The sequence below is a fragment of the Mytilus edulis genome, chromosome 10, assembly GCF_963676685.1.
Source record: "Mytilus edulis chromosome 10, xbMytEdul2.2, whole genome shotgun sequence".
Taxonomy (NCBI): domain Eukaryota; kingdom Metazoa; phylum Mollusca; class Bivalvia; order Mytilida; family Mytilidae; genus Mytilus; species Mytilus edulis.
Window position 1 is genome coordinate 30283217 of NC_092353.1, and position 25520 is coordinate 30308736.

Below are 25520 nucleotides of genomic sequence, written 5' to 3' on the forward strand. Positions count from 1 at the left end.
AACAATTTACTGCAATATATAACGCTCAAGGAAATAAGACAGTATTTTGTTTAGCATTATTGTTAAATGAAATTTTGTACTCCTGATATATAACTATTAGTTTTCCCAAATTCAATTACAATAAAAAAAAAATCAATACTTTTAGTGTTTATTAAAGACTCAACAAAGTGTAAATTTATAACAAAAAAATGTTATAATGATTATTGTTGATTCTAGATGATAGTATAATTAGGTTCAAGGTCTTTAAATGAATATGACTTAAAACTGTTATACAGTGTAGACTATATCTTTTTTTTATGTTTTTGTTCAGTTTTCATAGTTCTAACAAGCTATTAAGAGATTTTTTGTTTAAACATTCATATTTAAGTAATACTGGTATGATGATTTTTTTAACTGCTTTAAAGAAATTGTTTACAATGCCATAGTTTATGTATATTCAAACTAGAGGCTCTAAAGAGCCTGTGTCGCTCACCTTGGTCTATGTGATTATTAAACAAAGGAAGCAGATGGATTCATGAAAAAATTGTGTTTTGGTGATGGTGATGTGTTTGTACATTTCACTTTACTGAACATTCTTGCTGCTCACAATTATCACTATCTATAATGAACTTGCCCCAGTAGTTTCAGTGCAAAATGTTAGTAAAAATTTACAAATTTTATGAAAATTGTTAAAAATTGACTATAAAGCACAATAACTCCATGGGGGTCAATTGACCATTTCGGTCATGTTGACTTATTTGTAAATCTTACTTTGCTGAACATTATTGCTATAAACAGTATATCTCTATCTATAATAATATTCAAGATAATAACCCAAAACAGCAAAATGTCCTTAAAATTACCAATTCAGGGGCAGCAACCCAACAACGGGTTGTCCGATTCATCTGAAAATTTCAAAGCAGATAGATCTTGACCTGATAAACAATTTTATCCCATGTCAGATTGCTCTAAATGCTTTAGTTTTTGAGTTACATATATGTATCAGCCAAAAACTGCATTTCACCCCTATGTTCTATTTTTAGCCGTGGCGGCCATCTTGGTTTGATGGCCGGGTCACCGGACACATTTTTAAAACTAAATACCCAGAAGATGATTGTGGCCAAGTTTGGATTAATTTGACCCAGTAGTTTCAGAGGAGACGATTTTTGTAAAAGATTACTAAGATTTACGAAAAATGGTTACAAATTTACTATAAAGGACAATAACTCCTAAAGGGGTCAACTGACCATTTCAGTCATGTTGACTTATTTGTAAATCTTACTTTGCTGAACATTAATGCTCTTTACAGTTTATCTCTATCTATAATAATATTCAAGATAATAACCAAAAACAGCAAAGTTTCCTTAAAATTACCAATTCAGGGGCAGCAACCCAACAACGGGTTGTCTGATTCATCTGAAGATTTCATGGCAGATAGATGTTGACCTGATTAACGATTTACACCTGTCAGATTTGCTCTAAATGCATTGGTTTTTCAGTTATCAGCCAAAAACTGCATTTTACCACTATGTTCTATTTTTAGCTGTGGTGGCCATCTTGGTTGGATGGCCGGGTCACCGGACACATTTTTAAAACTCAATACCCCAAAATATTATTGTGGCCACGTTTTGAATAATTTGGCCCAGTAGTTTCAGAGGAGAAGATTTTTGTAAAAGATTACTAAGATTTACGAAAAATGGGTAAACAATGACTATAAAGGGCAATAACTCCTAAAGGGGTCAACTGACCATTTCGGTCATGTTGACTTATTTGTAGATCTTACTTTGCTGAACATTATTGCTGTTTACAGTTTATCTCTATCTATTATAATATTCAAGATAATAACCAAAAACAGTAAAATTTCCTTAAAATTACCAATTCAGGGGCAGCAACCCATCAACGGGTTGTCCGATTCATCTGAAAATTTCAGGGCAGATAGATCTTGACCTGATAAACAATTTTACCCAATTTTCAGATTTGCTCTAAATGCTTTAGTTTTTGAGTTATAAGCCAAAAACTGCATTTTACCCCTATGTTCTATTTTTAGCCATGGCGGCCATCTTGGCTAGTTGGCCGGGTTATCGGACACATTTTTTACACTAGATACTCCAATGATGATTGTGGCCAAGTTTGGATTAATTTGGCCCAGTAGTTTCAGAGGAGAAGATTTTTGTAAAAGTTAACGACGTAGGACGACGACGACGGACGACGACGACGAACGCCGACGGACGACGGACGACGGACGCAAAGTGATGGGAAAAGCTCACTTGGCCCTTCGGGCCAGGTGAGCTAAAAATGAGATGAATGAATACTCTATTGTATAAAACATTAAATGTGCTATAGCCACGAGAATAATTTCCAACATGACACATAATAAGCAACATTTTTATAATTCGTTTATGTCATGTTATAAAAGTATAGATGGTAGTTTGTACTAGGTACTATATATATGGTTCACATGGACGGATCGGAACTAGATGGGTTTCATTCATGCAAGTACACACACATAATCCTAATAAATGCCAATAGATTATAAAGCTATAGTTCATCCTAACAATGTTGAAATTTAACGATAAAGAGAAATTCAAAATACAATTTTGATTCTTACAAGCAATATACACATACAAAAAAGTATTCACAAAAATATCAAACTCCAGGGTAAATTAAAAAAAAAGTCCATAAAAACTGCAGAAATAATGAATTTCCAGTTTCGCACAAAACAAATCATGTCTTGTACAACAATATAAAATATTCAATTATATAAACTGTTACCGGTTGTATTGCCACCAAGTATATGCATTGATTCGTTGAGATTATTTATGTCAATACATCATACATTGGAAACAGAACACATTGGTATATATGTAACCAACCGCTTTATGGTGATTACTAGAACTTTCTTCCGAAAAAGGCTCAGACTGTTTGTACTTTTTACTGCGAACTGTCCTTTGCACTGATATTTTGATTTTATATTTTATGCTAACAGATGTTCCTTTGTAAGTTCCATACATACTTCAGGATTGTTTCGGTCAAAACTTTTATTTCTGCAAAAGAAAAAATGGTTTTATTATGATGTTGTTTTGTAATTTTGATTATGGATCAATATGTGACACTTAAACTTTTATTTATCTTATCTTCTTGCAATTGTGGAAATATTTAGCACAACATTATACACAACTTTTGTTTTTCACAAGAAGTTTCAAATCTTTTTTCCATTGAGTGATTGTAGCAAAAGAACAAAAAAAATCTATAAAATGACAAAAAAACCAAAGGCTTAGTTTATGAACAAAACAAGATTATACAGCAACAGACAACCATCATTAAGAACGTTAATCTTTTTTTTTAATGAAATTAGATTCTCCTATGGCGACGATCTGCTTTAATAGCCGTTCTGAATAGCTGTGTTTACATATTGGCTTTTGCAGGACTTGAGTTGCTCAAACTAGTTATTTTTAATAGTTATGTATGTCTTCAACTTATTGTTTTTGATTGCCTCTTAATATGTTAGATATAATTCTTAAATTCTAAAATGCTTTTCAGAAATATTACTCCTTCGTGAAGTTATCTAACATCTAACGCAAAAGAAACTCTGGGTAATTTTGAGACAAAACTATAATAAATCATTTCAGTTTGAAAACAAATCATAATATTCTTTTTTGTACGAAAAAATTTCGAGACGCCAGGAAAAAGAAATTGAAATGAGGCTTTATATGACATTTTACTTGAGAGCATAAAAAATTACAAATAAGAACATCATATTAAAATACTATACCTTTTTAATGCTAAAGCATCTTCTATCGTCTCAGGCATTTTCTTATTCATTGTTTCAGGCAGTGTTAAAGCCATGAATCCACTGCCGAGCATCATAGATCCAAAGACAAGTAGTGGTAATGCTTTACCAAAAGAACTCTCTATCAACAAACCCTAAGATATATACAAAAAGTAGTTATTATGGAGCGGACTGATTGGTTGACATTTTTGTTATGAAAGCAATAACTAATAACAATCAGAGCAGATCAAAAGAAGCGCTTAGACCTCGGACGTACGAAATTTAGAAGGTGTTACTTTAGTTTATAGTGGCACACGGATAAGAATGGCTGTAATATTTAGGCTCTTGAAAAAAGCTTACCAAAATAAGCGCATTTAGACAACACATTTGACTATACTTGTACACAATAATGAATGTAGTCATACAGAAAATTTCCATGAGCAGTTTTGTAAAACCTATGTCGGTCTCTTATAAAATGCATGATATGCGTTAAAAATTCTTTGTTTAACGCATGAACCTACCTGAATCCAAACGATACGATTTTTCAAATGAATGTAACAAGAGATGATGCTGGTGATAATGAAATATTGAAATATCTTCGACTTTTAAAGTGTAAAAAATGTAGACAATATATTGCTGCAAAATCTTCGTCCATATATATAGATAAGGTATTAGTTCCAGTCAATATAAGACATTAAGGCATTACGTCTAACACTATATATGAGATGTAAATAATAAAAACACATCCATATCCTTCCAACCCACAGTTCCAATACATATGTATCTTACCAGATCAGCAATATATGGAGATGCAAGGGAGCCACATCTTCCAAATATGCAAGATAGTCCTAATATAAAGCTACGTATTGATGTTGGGAATAGTTCTGCACTTAGAAAATAAATATCGGCAAAAGCTGCTGATATACCCAACTTTCCAATCATGGATAATGTTATTATTATCCATTGATGTGCTGAAATCAAAGAGACGTGTTTTTAATTTGAATATAAGAGAATTTGGTAAAAGTAAACGTTTAAAGAAACTTTAAACCTTCAAATAAAAAAAACACCTGCCCTAAGTCAGGAATCTGATGTTCAGTAGTTGTCGTTTGTTGATGTGGTTCATAAGGGTTTCACTTTTCTCGTTTTTTATATAGATAAGACCGTTGGTTATCCCGTTTGAATGGTTTAACACTGGTAATTTTTTGAACCCTTTAAAGCTTGCTGCTCGGTGTGATTTATAAAAGTAGCTAGAGATGATTTACTTTTCACTTGGACTATATTAATGACGATGTTTCATGCTAATGCATATAATTGCTGCTTGTGTCTAAATAGTATTATCATAATTCGAGCGTTCCTCTGATACACTTAACTGATTTATTTATTTGTATTCTAAAGACAGATTTTCTTTTAACCAAATCTCTAAAATTTCTACAATGACTACCATGAAATATACAGTGTATATTGAAAATCTAATTGGCGAGGCTTTGTCGATGTGCTATATCATCAAATGTTAGTTGGTAAAATGGTAAAATTGTGATATTACAATAACATTTATATTTACTTACTCTCGTTTCCAAAAATCACTGGAAAAATTGAACAGAGACAAGATATTCCACCAATAATCATACATGAACAATGAAGTGTCCGTCGTCCAATCCTGTCTAGAAATACAATACACAGGATATAAGCTATAATCTCCATGGTAACTGATACAGTAAAATTAACAAAGATGTCGCCACCAATTTTACCACTGTTTAATGTAAGTCCATAATATCCAGCATTAACTGTTATCCTGTAATAAACAATTGATTTGATACAAACAATAATATGTTTCCTCATGAATTCATCAGACTCGTTTAACATAGAACCTAGCTAACAAAAATATCTTAACATGTACTAGTCAATCACTGAATTGTTTTTTCTTTCTTTTTTCTTTACAATGCATTTGGTCATTCGTATAAAATCGATTTTTAAGATTCATTTCATTTTTATGAACAAAATAACTACGGAACTTCCGTTCATATCGATATCTGTGAAAATAAGTGTAGTTCCAAATTTTTGGAATTTGAACAATTGAAAAAAGAAATACAAATTTAAAGGTGTTTGGACTATAACTCATGTATGCTTGCTGGATCATCTATACAAGTTTGTCGGAAAACTTATTTTGTTGTTTATACATATCGCTATCGATGCCAATAGAGTATGAAGATTTGTATACCAAGAAACAGAAATTTTAAAGAACCGTTGCTTTAATATATTTGTACATAAGTCATTTACTATAACATTATAACGGAACATTTTTTTCTGCACCAGTTGCGCTTTTAGGCAATTATTTTTTCTTCGGTAAAAATAACACAAAAAAAAGAAAAAAACTATTTTGCTTACCAATTAAACAACATAATCAAAGTTCGAATAACCATGACCCTCGACCTCAGAACTTGTCTGATAGTAACTAAAAAAGATCCTTTTATAGGCTGATCATCTTCACAAACTTCGATATCTTCTGGTAGTTTTTCTGTTTTATTTACTTTTGCTATATGTGTTAAAATTTTTCCTGCTTCTTCTTTTCTACCTTTGTTCACCAGCCATCGAGGGGATTCATCTAGTATTCTGATTTAAAAAATACGATAAATATATTAAAAGTGGAAACATAATGACATAACGTATTTATGAGGCGAGCAGTTATTGACACAATTGAAAATGAACGATTCAGAACGGCTGCTATACATTTACTTGGCTCTTTTTGCAAACAGTTTCTGTGTTTTTTTAATACATTTCCAGGTTTAAATGTGAAAAGATAAGTCCTATCTAGACAGACATTACACAAAAAATCAGCAATTTTTTTTACCCCCAAAAACACCAAGAAAACTTGTTCGTGATTACCGACACAAATAAAGTACGTAAATTGTAAAGAGGAATCATCTAGCTTTCTTCTTTTCAATATTGATAGCAGTTCATCCCGAAATTAAATTAAAATGCAATGGAGAAACAAATTAGCTAGCTGTTACTTTGATTTGATAACACTACTGGTAACTGATATTTCCATTCGTTAATAAACTTAATATGACAAAAGACACCTCAACGAAACAATAGTTCGACAACAACAAAAATTAAAAACTGAATTTTTTTCGAAGTAAACATTGCAATTCAATATATGATAATACTAAGGAAGTTCTTATCCCAGGCATAGATTACCTTAGCCGTATTTGGTACAACTTTTTGGAGTTTTGGGTCATCAATGCTCTTCAACTTTATACTTGTTTGGTTTTTTTAACTATTTTGATCTGAGCGATGTAGACGAAACGCGCGTCTGACGTATCAAACTTATAAGCCTGATACCTCTGATTACTATTGCCCTGTACATCGTGAAACTAAATATGCAAACAAAATCTAGCCTAAATAAATTGCTTATTTATTATTTGCTGACGGTGAGAAACACATTACCAGTAAACTGCAATGTTAAAATTTGACTTGGATCTATTATACATTTAACCAGACCTCCCTTCTATACTGATACCCCGTTCATACTTGCTTCCAGTATATCAGAAATAGTCCAATTGGTGCAGCAAACACGAGTTGTAAATGCCTCCATTGCCGTACAAAGTATGCAACAAATACGGTAAGGTATTCTCCAGTAGCCCATGCCACCTCTATTAACATTCCTGTCCATACCCGTTTCTTTGGACTGGCCATTTCCATACCTATAACAGAAAAATATACAGAGTATTAAAAGTAATGACTAATATAGATTTGTGCTGTATTTAGAACAGCGCTGCGTCCGTTAACAAACATTCTAAAGTTAATAATAAAAACAATACTAGTTTTACTGCACCAGATGCGTATTTTGACATTTAGTAATATAGCTTCAATGATGCCGAGGCAAAAATAATATGAATATAAAACGGTTATAAAGCAAAAGGGCCAAAAGTAAAACAAAACCCGGACCAGAAATTTAAATTTGATATGTTTTGATTGACAGTATAAATAAAGGCAACAGTAGTAAACCGCTGTTCAAGCGTCACAGATCTATTGAGACAAAAGAATCCGGGTTACAAACTAAAACTGAGGGGAAACACATCAAATATAAGAGAAAACAACAAAACAACAAAAACACTCAAGTGCAGCAAAAAACCAAAACGACAATGCAACACACATAAACGAATTATAAGATAACAGTTTCCTGACTTGGTACAGGACATTAAAAAAAAATGGTGGGTTGAGCCTGGTTTTGTGCCTAGCCAAACCTCCTGGTTTTATGTCAATGTTAAACATAACGCTAAAATGACAACATTACATGACAGGACTACCATACTGATAATGGAAGAGCATACAGAACAGAGAAATGCACACAAAATATTCAATGCAATTCAACCTTACGACATGATAATAGTATATTTTTTCTACTTGGTGGATCGATATCTGATAGACTCGTTATTATGATTGTCCTATGGATTGACATTTCTCGGCTTATTATTTCCCTATGGTATTGCTGATTTCTCCGTTAACAAGCGGCATTAAGCGGGAAGAACACAGAGCACTGACTTGGAGTCAGAATAATTTGTCAGGGTAGGGTAAAATATTATCCTGTAGACTGTTATCTTGTAAACTAGCACGTTAAAAATCTGGCTCAGCGTGTCGTTTGAGTACTAAGCAGTTTCATATCGCATTAACATAAACTGGACGTTAATCAGCCATCCGTACGATTTGCACTTTATATACATAAAACACCTTAATAAAAGTCAATGTTTTTTTTCTAACGAAGGTATTGATCGTGATGAAAGAAAGAAGTAGGTACAAAATAAGTATACATCTAAAATGTCTAAAGTCTACAGCATCATATTTAAGAAAAACTATTTTTGAAATAATCAATAAAAAAATCAATTGATATATCATTCATTCATTCTTCATCAGAGACCTTATATTTTTGTCACAAGACATGTAAATTTAATTCACTAACTTAGAATTACTGCACTGTTCCAATAGCCGATATTACCAATGCCGCTAATAAATCTCATAATTATAAAAGAGAAGTAATTTGGTATAAAAACTGTTCCAAGATGTGCTCCAAACATAAACATCAAAGACAAACAGGTTGCTATTTTTCTACCAAATCTACAAAAAAAAATTAAGCACATTTGTTTTTAAGAAGAGGGGACTCAATGTTAAAAAGACATTAAAACTGTTGACTGCTGATGTTTTTTTTTTAAATGAATCGCATCAAGTGTGTAAACATGACAATCGCAATATGTCTCTAACATCTTATTTAATTTTAAATGTGAGGTTCATACGTCATGTGTGTAAACCTGTAAAAAAATCCTTTTTTTTTTTTTTTTAAATACCGAGCTCCGAGGAAAATTGTAAACGTAAAGTCAATAGGCAAATGGCAAAATCAAAAGCTCAAACAGATCAAACGAATAGATAACAACTGCCATATTCCTGACTTGGTACAGGCATTTTCTTATGTTGAAAATGGTGGATTGAACCTGGTTTTAAAGCAAGATTAACTTTTCACATGATTGACAGTTGCATACAATTCCATAACTAATATATTGACAACGATGTGTGAACAAAAAAAACCCAGAAATAATAGGTAAAATTATCAAATATAGGGGTACAGCCGTCTATATTGTGTTACAATCTTAATTACTATAAAAAACGAGTAAATAAGTCAACACAGATAAACATAAAGGCATATAGACAATGCACATTAGCAAAACGCGAAAGACAAGGATACAAAAATGTACCGGTAAAAATACTATGACGGGATGTATAAGTACCGAGCCACGTCAATTGGATAGTACCCAAAAAATGGCTAAACAGTAAAAGTGATTAATTTCAAAGACAAATAAAAGAATACAATAGAACGTTTGTAAGACGATAAACAAAGTCAGTACCTAGAATTAAATATACTTCAAGACCATCGAGTATTATTTGTAAATTTGATGTAATACGGAATGTTTATCAACAAGTATTTGGTATCTTCCGATGAACTTTTTTTTAGAAAAAGAACGAAACGTTCTTTGGCATACAACTGGTTCATCAACTTTCTGCTCAGACACTGGTGACGTTTAACAAAATCTGAATACAATGGAGAAGCAACTGCAAGCTCTTGAATACCGAATAAGTTGGGAAATGTATATCTCATATGCATGTAAAGTTGGTTTATTGCTACTAAGGTGGTGAAATTTATATTTTCAAATATAAATCTTGTTAGTCATTGATTCTGGTACTGAGATGGCCGCTGAAGTCAAATTCGAGGTATAAATCAGAGGAAGCCGTGTATGTTGCTTCTTTAATTTCTAGTGCTGAAGGATGTGATAATGAAACCCAATTAACAAAGTTTGGATTGTTAACTCATTTAGAATCTCATGTCGAAGAAAACTTTATAAGTTCACGTTTGACACATTAAACAGTTTGCATATATACATCACTTTGCTTTATTATTGTAACTTTCGAGTTTACAACGATTAGGGGTCTGACTGATTCGAAAAATCCATAAAATACTCAGTTTTAGAAGATATTGTTGTAAATGTTGGTTTAATTCAAAACAAAGAAAGAAAAAAGAATATGTTTGTGTGGTAAATAAAGTCATTCGTACATGGCATTACACATTCAAACTCATGTTCAGGTAATGTGTTCCTGTTAAAAAATGTATACTCACATGTCGCCAATAGTACCAAATAGAGCAGATCCTACTAATGCTCCAGCAAATATCCCCATGCTAGCATGCGACTGGAGTATTTTTCTGTCACATACAAGATCGAACTGTGAAGCATATAAATCATTAAATTGATATATTTGCTTCACTTAAATTGTTAGCACTAGGATATCTTTTTTATTTGATATTAAGTTTGACAATGTTGTTCAGTTCGTGTTTGTTCTGTTGGTAGCTACATTTAATTAATTTGACGGTTTACTAGTTTGTGTTTTAGTTCAACGATAAAGTGTCTGGATGTATACACAATGTCTGTGTCAATTTTACAGAAACTAAACTTCCATTTCATATAATGTCTTTCTTAGTTAATGATTACTGAACAAGTTGGCTTTAAAAACTATTGTTATATACATAAAAACTGTGCACATTCATGGATCCACAATATGTCGATTCCTGCATTCAATTTGCACAATTACATTAAAACACGACTTCTATCAAGTTTTTCTTTTAACTGCTTGTGCACTTTATTGTGGAAGTTCGTGTCATCATGAATAAAACATTTATTTGAAATGAACCTTCATTTCCTAGTGGCGCGAGATTGCTGTAAGCCACTCAAAATAACGTATTATAAGAAACATACATGTCATGTAATTATTGTGTGTTAACTTTGCGATATACAGGCCAGATATGGGTGCTTGTGTGTACTCAATGTTTTCCCTTACCATGTGATGTGTCTGTACCAAGTCAGGTTATCCAGATCGTGTGTTGTTCTGTTTTGTTAGTCGTTGTGTTTTTGTCTGTCATAGGTTTAGGGAGTTGGATATTGGTAGCTAATAATGTGCTGTCCAGCATATTTATGTATTTTTGGCTAGCTACCCACAATAAATTTTGGCAACTATTTTCCAAATTTGAAATTCTTCAATACTGGATTTGTGTAAGACCGTACGGTGACCTATAACTGTTGATTTCTGTGTCATTTGATCTCATGTGAAGAGTTGTCTCATTGGCAATCATACCACATCTTCTTATCTTTATATTTATTGTGTTATAATACCCACTTCTGATACTAATGTAGACGTGAAGACAGATGTGTCGTATACCCAACTGTCACATTTCTTTGTGACATTTCCTGTAATGTTTACAACTATTGAACATTCCTCATCGAATAGCTTTGGTGCAGAATTGTTGGTGTATACATCATGATGCTTATAAGAATCGTTTGCCAAGCCTGGAATTTTGCATCTGATGAAAAGGGAAAATATAGAGTGTAATTAACCTTACAAATGTAAGATGCAAAGTATAAAGAATCTGACATATGGGTATTACATCTATGATAGAATTATGGCAATTTTTATTTTGATGCTGTCTTTATGTGCAAGACTTTCACTATGGAGGATTAAGACTTGCTTATGTGTTATTCTAGACGATTTGTCTGTATTCTACGAAGACATTGTTAACATTGATACTCCTTCCGAATCAGTTAAAAGTCTTTAGTATTGATATGCTTTCTTAGAAATGAGGTAGTCTGATAGTTAGTAAAGTCAGTAAATATTTTGATATACATGCTTAAGTGAAATACTTGAGATATTCTTAAAGTACTAAACAGATATTCAACACTAATTTAAGATTTTGAAAATAAACTTTCGGTGACTTAAAGTTGTTAATCTCTGTGTCATTTGGTCTCTTGTGGAGAGTTATCTTATCATTGGCAATCATACCACATCTACTTTTTTGTATTATATGTCTAATTACAAGAATGAACACGTTTCGTAAACCTATAGATAGAAAACTTCACAAGATGCTGAAACGTAAAAATATAAAAGGCTAAAATATTAGCTTCATTTTGAAATATTCCATTGGTTTTAACATTTTAAAGCATTTCAGAGTTCGATATTTGTAGAAAACATCAAAACATGTTTAGCATTTTTGAAGAAATTATGAGGGTCTGGATGGTTAATCTTCATTTCTGTATCCGTTTATCATTTATTCTCTATTCTTTGATTATTTTTGTCTATTATATTCTATTCTTTATATTTTGATCACCATTATTCTCTAATGTTTGGGTTTTTTTTGTGGCATATTTTTTTTATTCTTTATTGTGTATACTGTTGGTCCTTTGTTATCTATTTTGTAAACGCCCTTCACATTTATGAGGATGGATAGGGTTAGAGTTTTTAAAATATTTTTACAACTCGCACATGATGGTTTATCAAAACTTTCTTTATAGTCAGCGGCAAGTAAGTTATTATTCAACCCTAAATTTTCATTTAATTTTGAGAGAATGATCCAATCATCTTTTTCATATTGTACCAAGTTATTATTGAGTTATGCCGCTTTTTTCCACAAGCTAGGAAATTGCTATACTACTGTTAAATATTGTTATGATTAATAATTTCAGCTAGATATTTTTGCACATTTCTAAAAAGAATGTTTGATATACTTTAAAAGGCAAAAATACATGCGTCTCCATTACGTAATAGTGTCAAATGATAATTTTAATTCACATCTGTTAGTGTTGCTGGGACGAATAATAATTATACATAATTTACAATCAATCATTTCTGTTTTACATGAATTAAGAATAAAAAACGCCAATTAAGGAAAGATTGATATTTTCTTCAACTTGGGTCTTAATATGAAAGTGTACGGTTAGTTGATTTTTATTTGATGTCTTCCATGTTAAAATTAAAACTGAAAAGAAATAGCCAAAACCAATGTTGTTTGAATTTATAAAAAGCCATACATTTGAAATGTTATGAAAATAACTTAAAAGTTACATTGATAACTTATTTCTCGAACCCAACGTTCATGTTTTCTATTTCCGTCCTTCACTACGCTTACACAAGTAATTCAAAGTTTCTGAATTTACTGTGACAAGTCTTATTAGGTACATATAAATAAACATCTTTCGCTCAATCTGTCTCGATCAGTCGAACGAACAAATTCTTTCATAAACATTATAATGTCAACTTTTTTGTATAACCTGTTTGACGCTCTTATGCAAAGTGCTTCAAGGTGGTAATCCCTTGACAGAATTGAGGGTTTGATAAAGTATGTGTATTTCAAAGGAAGTTGTCTAATACAGGCCAAACCATGTACATCTAAAGAACAAAATAACAGTGCATACGAATCTAGTATACCCATGATCACATTCGCCTTTACAGTAAAAACAATCATGTTTGCCAACTATAAAAAAAAAAAAGCTGTATACCATTAAAACTGCTCGTCTACATGCAGTAAAAAAAGAGTATTATACCAACAAACAAGTTCGTCTAAAGAAAAAATGGCATAAATCATACTCGGTATGAACTTGTTTGCATACAGTTAAAAAATATATATACCTATGATCCTGTTCTCCAACTGTAAACACTGTTATGATTGTCATGATGGCACACCACATTGCTGGTATCACTACTAGTAAATATAAACGTTTCTGGTACATCCCAAAACCACCAAGCAGTTCAATGACATCGTCAAACTTCAACTTTTGTTTCATTTTGTTCTCCTGTGATATCAAATTGTTTTGGTGAAATCTTTCTTTGGAAGAAGTTCGCACGTGTAATCCAGCTCCTTTATTACAGATCCAGATTTGAAGTTATGGCGCATGACACAAACCTTCATTAAAAATGGAAAATTTTCCTTCTTTACATATTGTATAATAAGACTGTCTGAAGATGTATACTCAAGGATTTTGACCTGTTTATCTTATCTTTGACTATAAGAGTTTGGTCAATACTATCAAATAGTCTCACAGGAAATGCAGAGATAACTTTAGTATAATGACCTGCATCTAGATATTGGATATTTTCATTTTTATAAATTTGAAAAGGCTATTAAAATGTACACATTAAGTTCTTTAATCAACTTTATAGTACAAATATCAAGTTTTAAGGATCCTTCAAATTTACTTCAATGGTCATAAAACAAGTTATAAATGCATAAAAAGTCAAAAGCAAAGTAAGTTAAACGGTTTAATAATAAATTATACATACAAGACAAAATTTCTGGAAAACGAAAAATAATGTGGAAGAATTCAAATGTACTTTTAAACTGTCATAGTAGATAGGGTTCCACTAAAGTCAAAATATAGGACACTTCATAAACATCTAAACTTTGCCTGTATTTTCAACCTAAAATGAAAAATACAGGCAAAGTTTAGATATTTATGAAGTGTCCTATATTTTGACTTTAGTGAAACCTTAATGTTTTATCAACACTTCAAACATGAAGTCATTCGGCATTGTGTTTATCGAATACCATCTGTGTATGATAAGATAAACACTTATGCAAGACTTTCAGGTTGCGATGACCGCGCTTCTCTTTGTATGTTAGATACACAGAGGAAATGTATATAGCTGCGAGCGGGAGGTGGCGTATTGCCATTATTGTGAAAATATTACTTGACTACTGACCAGTCATGATAGCGATTTCGACATAGATTACTTCATAAATAGATCATATGTTCTAAAATTATTTCATTTCTCTAATGGGCTAAACCACTTCATTTTACTTAGATTTTTTATGTGCCTTTAAAATATTAGTTGCTTTGCCCATGCAATTACTATAAAAGTAGTTTAGATACTAAGTACTACTAATTTTAAAAGACAAATGCAAATATACAAATACAAATATTTTTATTGGCACAAACTCATTAAACAATAAATGGTTAAGACCTATGGCATTACATATAATATAATAATTGACATGGTAAAATGAAAGGTTCCATGATAACATATCATGATATATATATAATGAAAAGTAACATATTGATGTATCATATAAGTTCACTTTTTCTTATATTTAGACATTCTGATATGAAAGAGCAAGACGGTCTAAGTAATAATGCTGAGCTATTATTAACCAATAGAGATATTTTTTCATCAACGATAATGTTACGCTGTATTTGAAATATAACATTTATTTTATTTTCTAATATTTCTCGCTTTAAGGTAAATCTATTACATTTTAATAAGAAATGTTGTTCATCCTCAATTTGCCCATTTTTACAGAAAGGACAGTATCTTTCCTCTCTAGGAATATTAAGATGTCTGCCCCTTTCAATCATTAAAGAATGTACACAATCTTAATTTCTCAATTTGATGACAGTCTCATCAAATTCTGTTATATTTACAATGATGCGTGAACTAAACAGACATAATAAATAAAATAGTCAAAATATGGGTAAAGCAGTCATCATCGTGTAACAATTTTAAAAGGAACAATTTAACAGAACACAAAAACTTCTCTACAAACACATTCATTGATTCGCGTGTCTGATGTCAGAAATTTTTATACGTCACATATATTTGTCGTTCAATGTATATACAAACAATTTTAAAATTTCACATTGACACAAAAAAAGCATCAAAATATGATAAAAACAGTTTACTTTCTTATATTAACACCTACCTAAAGTTATTTTAGTTCAAATTTATTCAGATTGGTCCCCTTCATCTTTATTGAAAGTATGATAAAAAGTTTAATTGTGGAATTATGATTTTTTTCATGATAATAGCCCAAATATACGTTAAAAATGATGAAAAATCGGAAAATCATCAAAATTGGGTACTTTCAAAGGGCTGAATATTTGAACGGTATTGTAAACATTTCTGTCTCAGACAGGTGAAGGAATCGTAATCTTATTAACAAGTTCACCAGTAGACCAACTTTATCACCTGAAGAAAATACATAACCCTCGAAATCCTAACTAACCTTACATCTATAATACTAAAATTACGAGGTCCAATTTGTCAGCTGTCATCACGTAAAAACGACGAATCACAGAATTCAACTTTATATATAACTAATATAGTACAAAGGTGTAGATTAAAAATTACACCACTCCAGGCCCTTTTGTTTTCCACGTAATTAATATTGCCAATAATTAAGAAGTTCCGGGTCGAGTCCGCTACCGATACCAATAGTATATATATATATATTCACCTGTTACCTATTACCTTATCTGTACGTTCCGCATCTGACAGGCGCACCACCAAACGTTGTATTCAGGATTAATATGCTATATACACGGGCATAACCACAGGGTTGACACTATTAAATTGTCAAATTGTTACCTATTGTAGTATTTTAATCAGTAAGACTTTCTAAGATAACAATACGAATACTAAAAATCTGGACTAAAAATAAGGCGTATAGGTACAGTTTTCAATTTGTTAGTGAGCATGACGTAAAACAGCGAAGCAAAGAATTCAACTTTATTTATAACTTATATAGGACAATGCTGTTGATTAAAAAATACTCCATTCCAGGACCTTTTGTTTTCCAAATAATTAATATTATTGTTTCAGTTCGACGGGTTCAAACAGAAAGACTTGAAAGCAGAGAAAAACTGTGTATCTTATAATCGGCATGACTTTATCAGATGACAATACTAATACTAAAATAAGGCTTGCGCATAGTTGTATACTTTAATTCAGTCACGGACCCGTGATATCACGGGTGTGTTCTAGTATATATTATGTTAGTAAGATATTATCATAACAAAGATGTCCACATAACTTTGACGGCAAATCAGGTTCTATTCAGTTGCCATCCGTATTAATATATATACTGACAATTATCATAATGTTATTAATAACATAATTAATTGGTAGTGATGTGTACGCTACAACTTAGTTCGTTAGTTGGAGTGCAACTATAGTTACTAGTATACTAAATTATAATTTGATATCGAAAACGGTTTAATTACCTATATTAAAACGTTCCCATAGAAAATAAACGATAAAACTACAGGTTTATTTTTTAAACAACATACGGTATTCTGGGTTTCTACCAACCATATATGTTTAGACCCTTCTTTTTAAAAAATGTGTGATTTAGAACTCCAAAAAGAAAAAAAAACAGGTTCTGTATTAAGACAATACGTGTTCTTATGTTATACACCGTTATTCAAAACCGCGGATACTGCCAATTTTTCGTTCAATGCATATGAATACAAATATTAAGGTCCAAAAGTTACTTACATTTCAATCCTCATGTATATATCTTACTTTCCGTACTCTTCTTTCTATGAAGTGTAGATATTTGAACAATTTTACCATTTTCATCATTCTACCTCTCATTTTACTGATTTATCTATCAATCAGAGACGGATTTCGGAGGGACAGGGTGCCCCTCCCCCCCACCCCCATTTGTGGAAAAATGGTTGATTACCGGGTATAGGGATCAAATCACTGAGGTATGACTGGAGCAGGCCCCTGTCTAAGGCAGCCAGTGGGCAACCCTTATGTAAAATCTTAGGAACCGCCACTCTCAATCTAGAATGGTTGTTGAAAATATTCCATCAAACAATCGAAAATATTGATGTGTGTACTTATATTTTATAATGTCTTACCAAAAATTAAATAAATAAACAAAAATCCTACCTTTCTCTGTCTGTATATTATCCTTAAGCGTACTCTACTAGAGTAAAAAAAAAATGTTGGTGTACTTTAGAACAGTGAACTAGGATAACTTGAGAGATAAGAGGGGAATAGGGAGAAAAAACCAATCAACATCGCGGGAAAAACTTCATGCTTTAGACAAAACGCTATTAGTCAGTGTCACAAGAAATTAGAAATGAGAGGCAAAAATGTATAAATAGGTTATTAACACGGTTAGGGATATCATATACGAAGTTTGCTTACAGATGCGGCATACATATAACAGATAGTTGGCATACAAACGATAAGCAAGAGAAGAATATGATATCATGATTTATCATATATACTAAGTATAGTACATACAAGAGTCAAGTAAATTGTATGTGTAATACAATCAATGTCAATCGTCGATAGGTCACGGTTACAAAGGCATTATCATACCCCATAATGTGTGTTACGTCATAAACTAGTTCCGGATCGCAATATTCAATATGTTACATATATATCAATACATCACGTTTTACAGTACCGAGAACCAGGATAGTTACGTCATGTCTCCAAAAAATAACATATTAGTTGCACTTTAGGTAAATGTATAATAAAAGTGAATATGTTCGTGTTTTTTTCTCAAAAAACATCCCATATCAACACACAGGCACTTAAAAAACACAAATTCAGAGACAAGTTCTTGTGAATTAACCCTCAACCAACTTTATCCCTCGAGTAGAGAGCTCTTGGGATCATATTATTTGGGTGTGATAGTGAAAAAAAAACATATGATACATTAACATTACATTTGCGCGCAGCTTTTGGTTACATTTGCGCGCAGCTTTTGGTTACATTTGCGCGCATTATTTCATAGGTAAACTCAGGTCAATGCAGGTAGATTATACTTATTTATTATTATCAACTATTAATTCCGAGCAGGAGACATATGTTTTATAATGCACAGGAACTTTGTCCTGGATACAAATATAAAAACCTCTTAAGATATGAATTTTTGATTTAACATCGTCATGTCAAAACGTTATGTTGTAAGAAAGCACAAAACACAAACGTATTATTAGTACAAAAATGTGCTGCATAAATTTGCATTGAATGATCCCGGGCTGCTTGTAGTACGCATAGATTCTGCCGATTGTAGTGATGCTCAAGAACTAAGAGGAAATAGAGAATTTGCTGACATACATGTGCATTTATGATGCATCACCATGAAATACCCTCCTGATTTCAGTGTTCTGTCGATTCGGAAAGTAAATCCATCGTATACTGATGATGTTTTCCTATGACTTGTTTCTGACAAACGAAACTTCATGTTTGTGCCTTAACGCAACTTTACAAAATAACGCCAGTAAATGATACTAAAGCTGACACTTTCCGGAAAATTAGGAAACATAATACTTTTTTATTCTGAAATATTGCTAATAAGTTACACGTATGTGTTAAGCTATTGTCTGTCTTTGGTCGTCTTTTCTACTGTTCCCCATGTGTTATTCATGGTCTTCAGTTCTCCTTCTTCAGTACGTCTCCATGTGTGTTTGATCTTCCTCGCTTACGCCTTCCTTCTGGAGTCCAATGTATTGCTCTGTTTACGTGCTTCTAATCACATGACCAATCCATTTCCAACGCCTTCTCATTACTTTGTACCCATGCTATCTTGATGACGCTGTCTGAGAAGGTCTTCATTGGATATTTTGTTTGGCCAGAAAATGCGCATGATTCTTCGTAAGCTTTTGATATAGAAAACTGACAATTTGTTTAGATCGACTTCTGTCATCCTCCAACATTCTAATCTGTACACCAGTTTTAGTTTGGTCCGCGTGCTTTCCATACATTGTTTAATGATCTGAATATATTTCTGGCTTTATTCTATCTGGCAAAAGTATTAAGGCGGTTTGTCTTCTCTTGTAAATGGTGGCGGGTATGTGCCAAAAAAAAACTAGGTCATCAGCAAAATCAAGATCTTCTAATGTTGATGACATGTTCTATCTTATTCCTCTTGGGGCATCTTCTGTTGTTTTACTCATACCCAGTCAATGACCAAATTAAAAAGAAATGTAACGCTCCTGATAGCCTTTATTTACATAGAATGAAATTCAAAACAGTGTGGCTGTGGCCATTGATTGACACATTAAATTCATCGAATGACTGGGACAAATTAGGTGAACGTTTGTATGTAACGACCACTGCTCACTATGTACTTTTTAAAGACACTTAAACTATGGGGTCACCAAAGGTTTTCAACACCTTAATAAAGTAATTCAAAAAATTAATCAGAAATAACACGATGTTTGATTTATACCAATTATATAAATCAAAACATAAAGGTTATTCCTGATTAATTTTTCGAATTATTTTATAATTAAAGGCGTTAAGAAACTTTTGGTGACCCCACAGTTTAAATGTCTATCGTAGGTACGTCGTTAACAGTGGTCGTTACAGACAAACGTTCACGTAAATTGTCCCAGTCAATTGATGAATTTAATGTGTCAATCAATGGCCACAGCCACACTGTTTTGAATTTCATTCTAAAACTTAATTCTAGTGACAGTGAATGGCACCGTTAAAGTCCACAATATATCTAAAGTCCACAACAAATTCCAGCTAAAGTCCCCCTAAATTCACAAGTATCAGATGCACACATGAGGTCGATAGATCGATTTGGAGTATCAAAGTTATTGACATGAATATCAATAATGTGGTCATTTTTATAAATTTCCTGTTTATAAAACCTTGAAATTTTCAAAAACGAAGGATTTTCTTATCCCAGGCATGGATTACCTTAGCCGTATTTGGCACAACTTTTTGAAATTTTGGATCCTCAATGCTCTTCAACTTTGTACTGGTTTGGCTTTATAAATATTTTGAAAGGTGTACCACAGGGTCTTTACTAGGCCCAGTTTTATTTAAAATTTTTATAAACGATATTTTTCTCTTTATAAAAAAACTGTGACTTATATAATTATGCAGATGATAATACCCTTTCAAAATTTGGATCTTCTTTGGCATCAGTTATTAAACCCTTGGATGAAGTTCACTAATCTCATGGTTCTCACAAAATAAAATGCAGGCTAATCCAGAAAATTTTCAAGCCTTAGCAATTGGTAATAACACACACAAAACAACATAGTCTTTCACTTAAATGGAAACAACATCAAATGCGATGATGAAGTCAAACTACTTGGAGTAACCATTGATTTTAAGCTTGACTTTAACCAACACATATCTAATGTATGCGAAAAAGCAGACAGGCAGTTAAATGTTCTGAAAATGATTGGATCACACTTGAACAAACAGGCAAAAATGACAATTTACCATTCTTTCATCATGTCAAACTTAAGTTACTGTCCATTAACATGGCATTTTTGCAGCGAGCGCAACACCAAAAAAACTGCGAGAACGAGCGCTCAGATTCATCTACAATGACTGCAATAAATCATATGAACAACTACTTGAACAATCTAAATTAACAACTCTAAAAATCCGACGCATGAGAACCATGGCATTAGAAACTTACAAAATTTTGACAAAATCTAGTCCTGAGTTTTTACACAATATATTAAATTTTAAAGATAACTCATACAATTTTAGATATAAAATCACAGTTGATTTACCACAACCAAGAACTACAAGGTATGGCAAAAGGAGTTTTAGCTTTGAGGCAGCAAAGTTGTGGAACTCCCTGCCTAACCATGCACGGAGCCTCTCAAATTTGGAACAGTTCAAACATTTTCTTTTTTCATGGTGTTCTTCAAAAAACTTCTTCTGTAGCTCATGTAGACATTAACTTTGCTGTTCTCGGAGCTGGAATCTTCTTGCCCTGTGTTCTGTTTATTGTTTGCTTTTATTTTTATTTATTTGCTTAGCTTATATGTCATTGTGCCAGTTAAAGTAAAATTTGCCTTTCCTTTCTTTTAGCTTGCTTGCTTTGATTTATGCATGTTTGCTTTGCTATTATATTATGCATGTGTTTTATTTGTATGTGTAGTCTATCAAATGTGCTGATAATTTGTAATTTGTTATTTGTTTTAAATATCAATTCGGTTAAGAGCTCTACAGAGCTCATGTTTACCTTGTTGAATTGTACATATCATGCCCGACTATAAATGATTTTACTTACTACTTACTCTACTTATGAGCGTCACTGGCGAGTCTTATGTAGACGAAACGCGCGTCTGGCGTACTAAATTATAAGCCTGATACCTTTGATAACTAATTACATCAAGATTTTAGAATTCTGAGGCAATTTATACCACAAGACCTTGTAGTTAATGCAAAATGAATCGAAAAACTTTAATCATTTAGCAACCAGAGACCGAATTAAATAAAAGTTAAAGGTACGGCCGCAACAATTTACATCAAGCAAAACCGACTGTATGGTCAGCTACATAGTACAAAAGGCCTCGAAATGAAAAATATAAAATAATTCGAACAAATAAACTAACGGTTTGATTTGATGTACAAAAACAATGAAATAAATGATTAACTAGAAGAATTATTAAAAAAACAACAATTAGTTTTTATCTGAATAGAACTTATCATCCAGATATTAAATTTTTGAAAGATTCCGTGAAAAATCTTAGCTAGTGATATTTGAGGTATGTCCAAGGAGGTACGAGTTTCCCGTTTTAGACTCAAATTTTCCAATTCCATCAATGTCATTCAGATTTTCTCTGAACTTCACATTTTTAAATGAGATAACGCCAAAACAAAAAAAAACATTCTTTTTAAATCTTCGTGAGGTCATACCGGTTTTATATTGCCGCAGAAATTTCTATGCGCTTTTGACTAACAGAACGTATAATTACGCGGCTATAATTATCGAGTGCAAAATAACATTCCTGCTCGCTTTTTTTCATTAATTAATACTGATAGTATATATAGGTTTGTGCTTTTCTTTTGATCGTGGTGCTCTCTGCTTCACATACTTATAACTAGTTATCACCCCTATGATCGTAGTTCTCTCCCCTTTTCTTTAACACCTGCACGCTGTTATGGTTATTCACGTGTTACACGATCTTACATGTGTGTTTCATGGTATTCAATATGGTGAAAATAAATTCTGTGAATATTCTCCTCTTTATGAAGTTTGGAAACGTAGGATATGTATTTTTTTCAGATTGTGTATCTTATGTAATTTTCTACAGACAATTCATTGGTGTCAATTAAGAGGATTGCTCCTTTTTTACAATATTTTACTATAATATTTGCTCTATTAAAATTGATTTAGTTATAGTTATTGACCAAGCAAGTCGGTATATGGGATTTAATTTGCACAGCTCGAGTGACCCTGTTTAACCCGAACGACGAAGGAGTTCGGGTTATTGGGTCATCTCGTGCTGTGCAAATTAAAACATATACCGATTTGATTGGCCAATAACTGTTTTAACACATGACGTCAACGACGTCAACCATTTTCCCGCATAAATCACATCCGCCCAACAAGACGTTGCAATGGATGGATTTCATCATGAATTATCGGAGGATGATATGATCTTATCACAAGTATTAGAAACATTGGAGGATGAAATGGAACTGAGAAATGTAAATATAGAGGACTTTTTTGGAGAGTTTCCTAGTAATGTGTTGGATGAGAATGCATCTGGAGATTTAATCAACACCTCAGCTGTTTCATTTGACCTAGGACTAGACTTAGATTTATGGTTGCAAGTTCCTTCGGAAAACGGAAAGATCCAAAATGTCAAGGTACGTCTTTTTTTAGAATTATCTGCCACGCGCAGAGCCATTATTGCATGATTTGAGGTGTGGACCCATAGACGGATCCAAGGGATGGAGTCCCGGGTCCCTCGTTTGTGGAAAAAAATGGTTAATTATATAGGGAATCACTGAAACATGACGCACGCCCCCTCCTTTTAGGTCAGTCAGCCCTCCCCCTTTAATAAAAAGTTCCCATTATTTCATGATTTGAGGTGTGGACCTATAGACAGATCCAAGGGATGGAGTCCCGGGTCCCTCTTTTGTGGAAAAAAATGGTTAATTATATAGGGAATCACTGAAACATGACGCGCGCCCCCTCCTTTTAGGTCAGTCAGCCCTCCCCCTTTAATAAAAAGTTCTGGATCCGCTACTTAGACCCTTGTAAAATCATTTGCGGAAACTTCCGACTAGTTTTACTGTTTAATTGTTCTCATCCGGAACATTCATGAAATATTTGCCACTGCCGGATTTTGCCTCTGCGATGTGTTAAATTATGTGATATTATCTCATTTTAGGATGAAAAACCTAAAGATCAGGAACAAGGAGTCAAACCAAGGTTTGCAGAAATGACAGACAATGAAATTGATACACTTATTGAAGATGCTGAGAACAAAAACACAAAGAAAACCACAAAATGGGCAGTTAATGTCTATGAAGACTGGAAGAATTCTAAAATTGGTAGTGGTTTAATTATACCAAACCTGAAGGATTTGTCTGTTCAAGATATTAACAGCATTTTAGGAAAATTTGTAGTAGAAGTTCGAAAAAAGAATGGAGAGAAATATCCAGCGAAAACACTTTATCTTCTTGTAACTGGACTTCTAAGAGGAATGCGGTCACAAGGTGTTTCTAATCTTAACTTTTTGAACGAGTCTGATGACAGATTTCTGAGGTTTAGACAAATACTTGACGCACAGATGAAAAAATTAACAGCAGATGGGTATGGTATAAATGTTAAACAAGCAGATCCAATTTCAGTTGAACAGGAAGAAATTTTGTGGGACAAGTCTGTGTTTGGTAATCATTCATCCGAAAGTTTTTTCCTGAACAAGTTGATATTGAAAATACAGAAAATGCATTTAATGTTTCAAAACCAGAAGGAAAATATCGAGGACTGCCAAGCAACAGCTCTTTTCAAAACTGCGTGTTCAATTTTGTAACGAAGATGTGAACCTCACAGATTTTTTTCTCAATGTTTAACACTGAATTGTTAATTTACGTTGTTTTTAAGCCGTACATAGAAATGTATGAAAAGCGGGTATTTTTCACTGTGTCAGGTTGTGACACTGATAACTTACATAACAAGACTACAATGAGGAAGATGTCGATGATAATTTATTTTCATTTTTTTTAATGACAATTTTTTTTTATTGATGGAAAAATAATTTTAGTATTAAATCAAACTGTGTTCTTTATCTTATTTAGATTTGTATTTTGTTGATTGTAATGCTACTACATTTGTTTTGTATGTTTTCTATTCTGATGTTTTATCAAGTGACTTATTGTTATGTCCGAGTATAGATACATGTATCCACTTGATATTTCTTACAAAAAAGAGAAAAACAAATATCTGTAGTAGCAATGGAATCAATAAACGTTAAGTACTGTACAATAATCATCTGTCAAGGACGTGACCTGTGCAATAACTGAAGTAGTTAATGCACACCTGACCCGTGCATTATCCAGATTATACCACAGTAAGATCAAAGGGATTTTGCCTCTGTCATGTGTTAATGAGATTTAATATTAATATTTAGTCATTTTATAACTTTTTTTTACTTCCATTGTTGGTTAATAAGTACAGAATATACCGCTTGTATTCCTTCAAGCGATTTGCAATTATAAGATTAAATTTCTTCAATTGATCACTTCAAAACTGTCACTGCATACGAATACAAGTAATAACTTATAATACGTAATAATCATCCGCAAGAGTTATACATTATATAGAATCAGAACAACTAAATAATCACTTTTAACTGTTAAACTTGTACTTAAATATTCACATATACATATC

At 32.4% G+C, this 25520-nt stretch overlaps 2 protein-coding genes across 2 annotated transcripts; one reads left to right on the forward strand and one right to left on the reverse strand.

Annotated features, from left to right (window-relative positions):
• Window positions 1–2944: 2944 nt before the first annotated feature.
• On the reverse strand, window positions 2945–14100 carry LOC139492696 (organic cation transporter protein-like). The gene is made up of 10 exons (XM_071280848.1): window positions 13745–14100; window positions 11462–11645; window positions 10410–10513; window positions 8706–8860; window positions 7281–7449; window positions 6134–6358; window positions 5314–5540; window positions 4538–4719; window positions 3752–3903; window positions 2945–3023 (listed from the first exon to the last, which is right to left on the reverse strand). Exons 1-10 carry the CDS (start codon window positions 13897–13899, stop codon window positions 2954–2956), a joined length of 1623 nt encoding a protein of 540 aa, XP_071136949.1. The 5' UTR covers window positions 13900–14100; the 3' UTR covers window positions 2945–2953.
• Window positions 14101–23023: 8923 nt separating this feature from the next.
• On the forward strand, window positions 23024–24915 carry LOC139490866 (uncharacterized). Its single transcript, XM_071277946.1, has 2 exons — window positions 23024–23491; window positions 24019–24915. Exons 1-2 carry the CDS (start codon window positions 23240–23242, stop codon window positions 24661–24663), a joined length of 897 nt encoding a protein of 298 aa, XP_071134047.1. The 5' UTR covers window positions 23024–23239; the 3' UTR covers window positions 24664–24915.
• The last annotated feature ends 605 nt before the right edge of the window (window positions 24916–25520 follow it).

Coding starts and splice junctions, on each gene's coding strand:
- LOC139492696 (XM_071280848.1), bottom strand. CDS start 13,899: ATGAAACAAAAGTTGAAGTTTGACGATGTCATTGAACTGCTTGGTGGT. Junction 7,450..8,705: donor GAACAGTGCAGTAATTCTAA/GTTAGTGAATTA, acceptor TTTCTGTTATAG/GTATGGAAATGGCCAGTCCA. Junction 6,359..7,280: donor CTATTTCTGATATACTGGAA/GCAAGTATGAAC, acceptor TTTTTAAATCAG/AATACTAGATGAATCCCCTC.
- LOC139490866 (XM_071277946.1), top strand. CDS start 23,240: ATGGATGGATTTCATCATGAATTATCGGAGGATGATATGATCTTATCA. Junction 23,492..24,018: donor GAAAGATCCAAAATGTCAAG/GTACGTCTTTTT, acceptor ATCTCATTTTAG/GATGAAAAACCTAAAGATCA.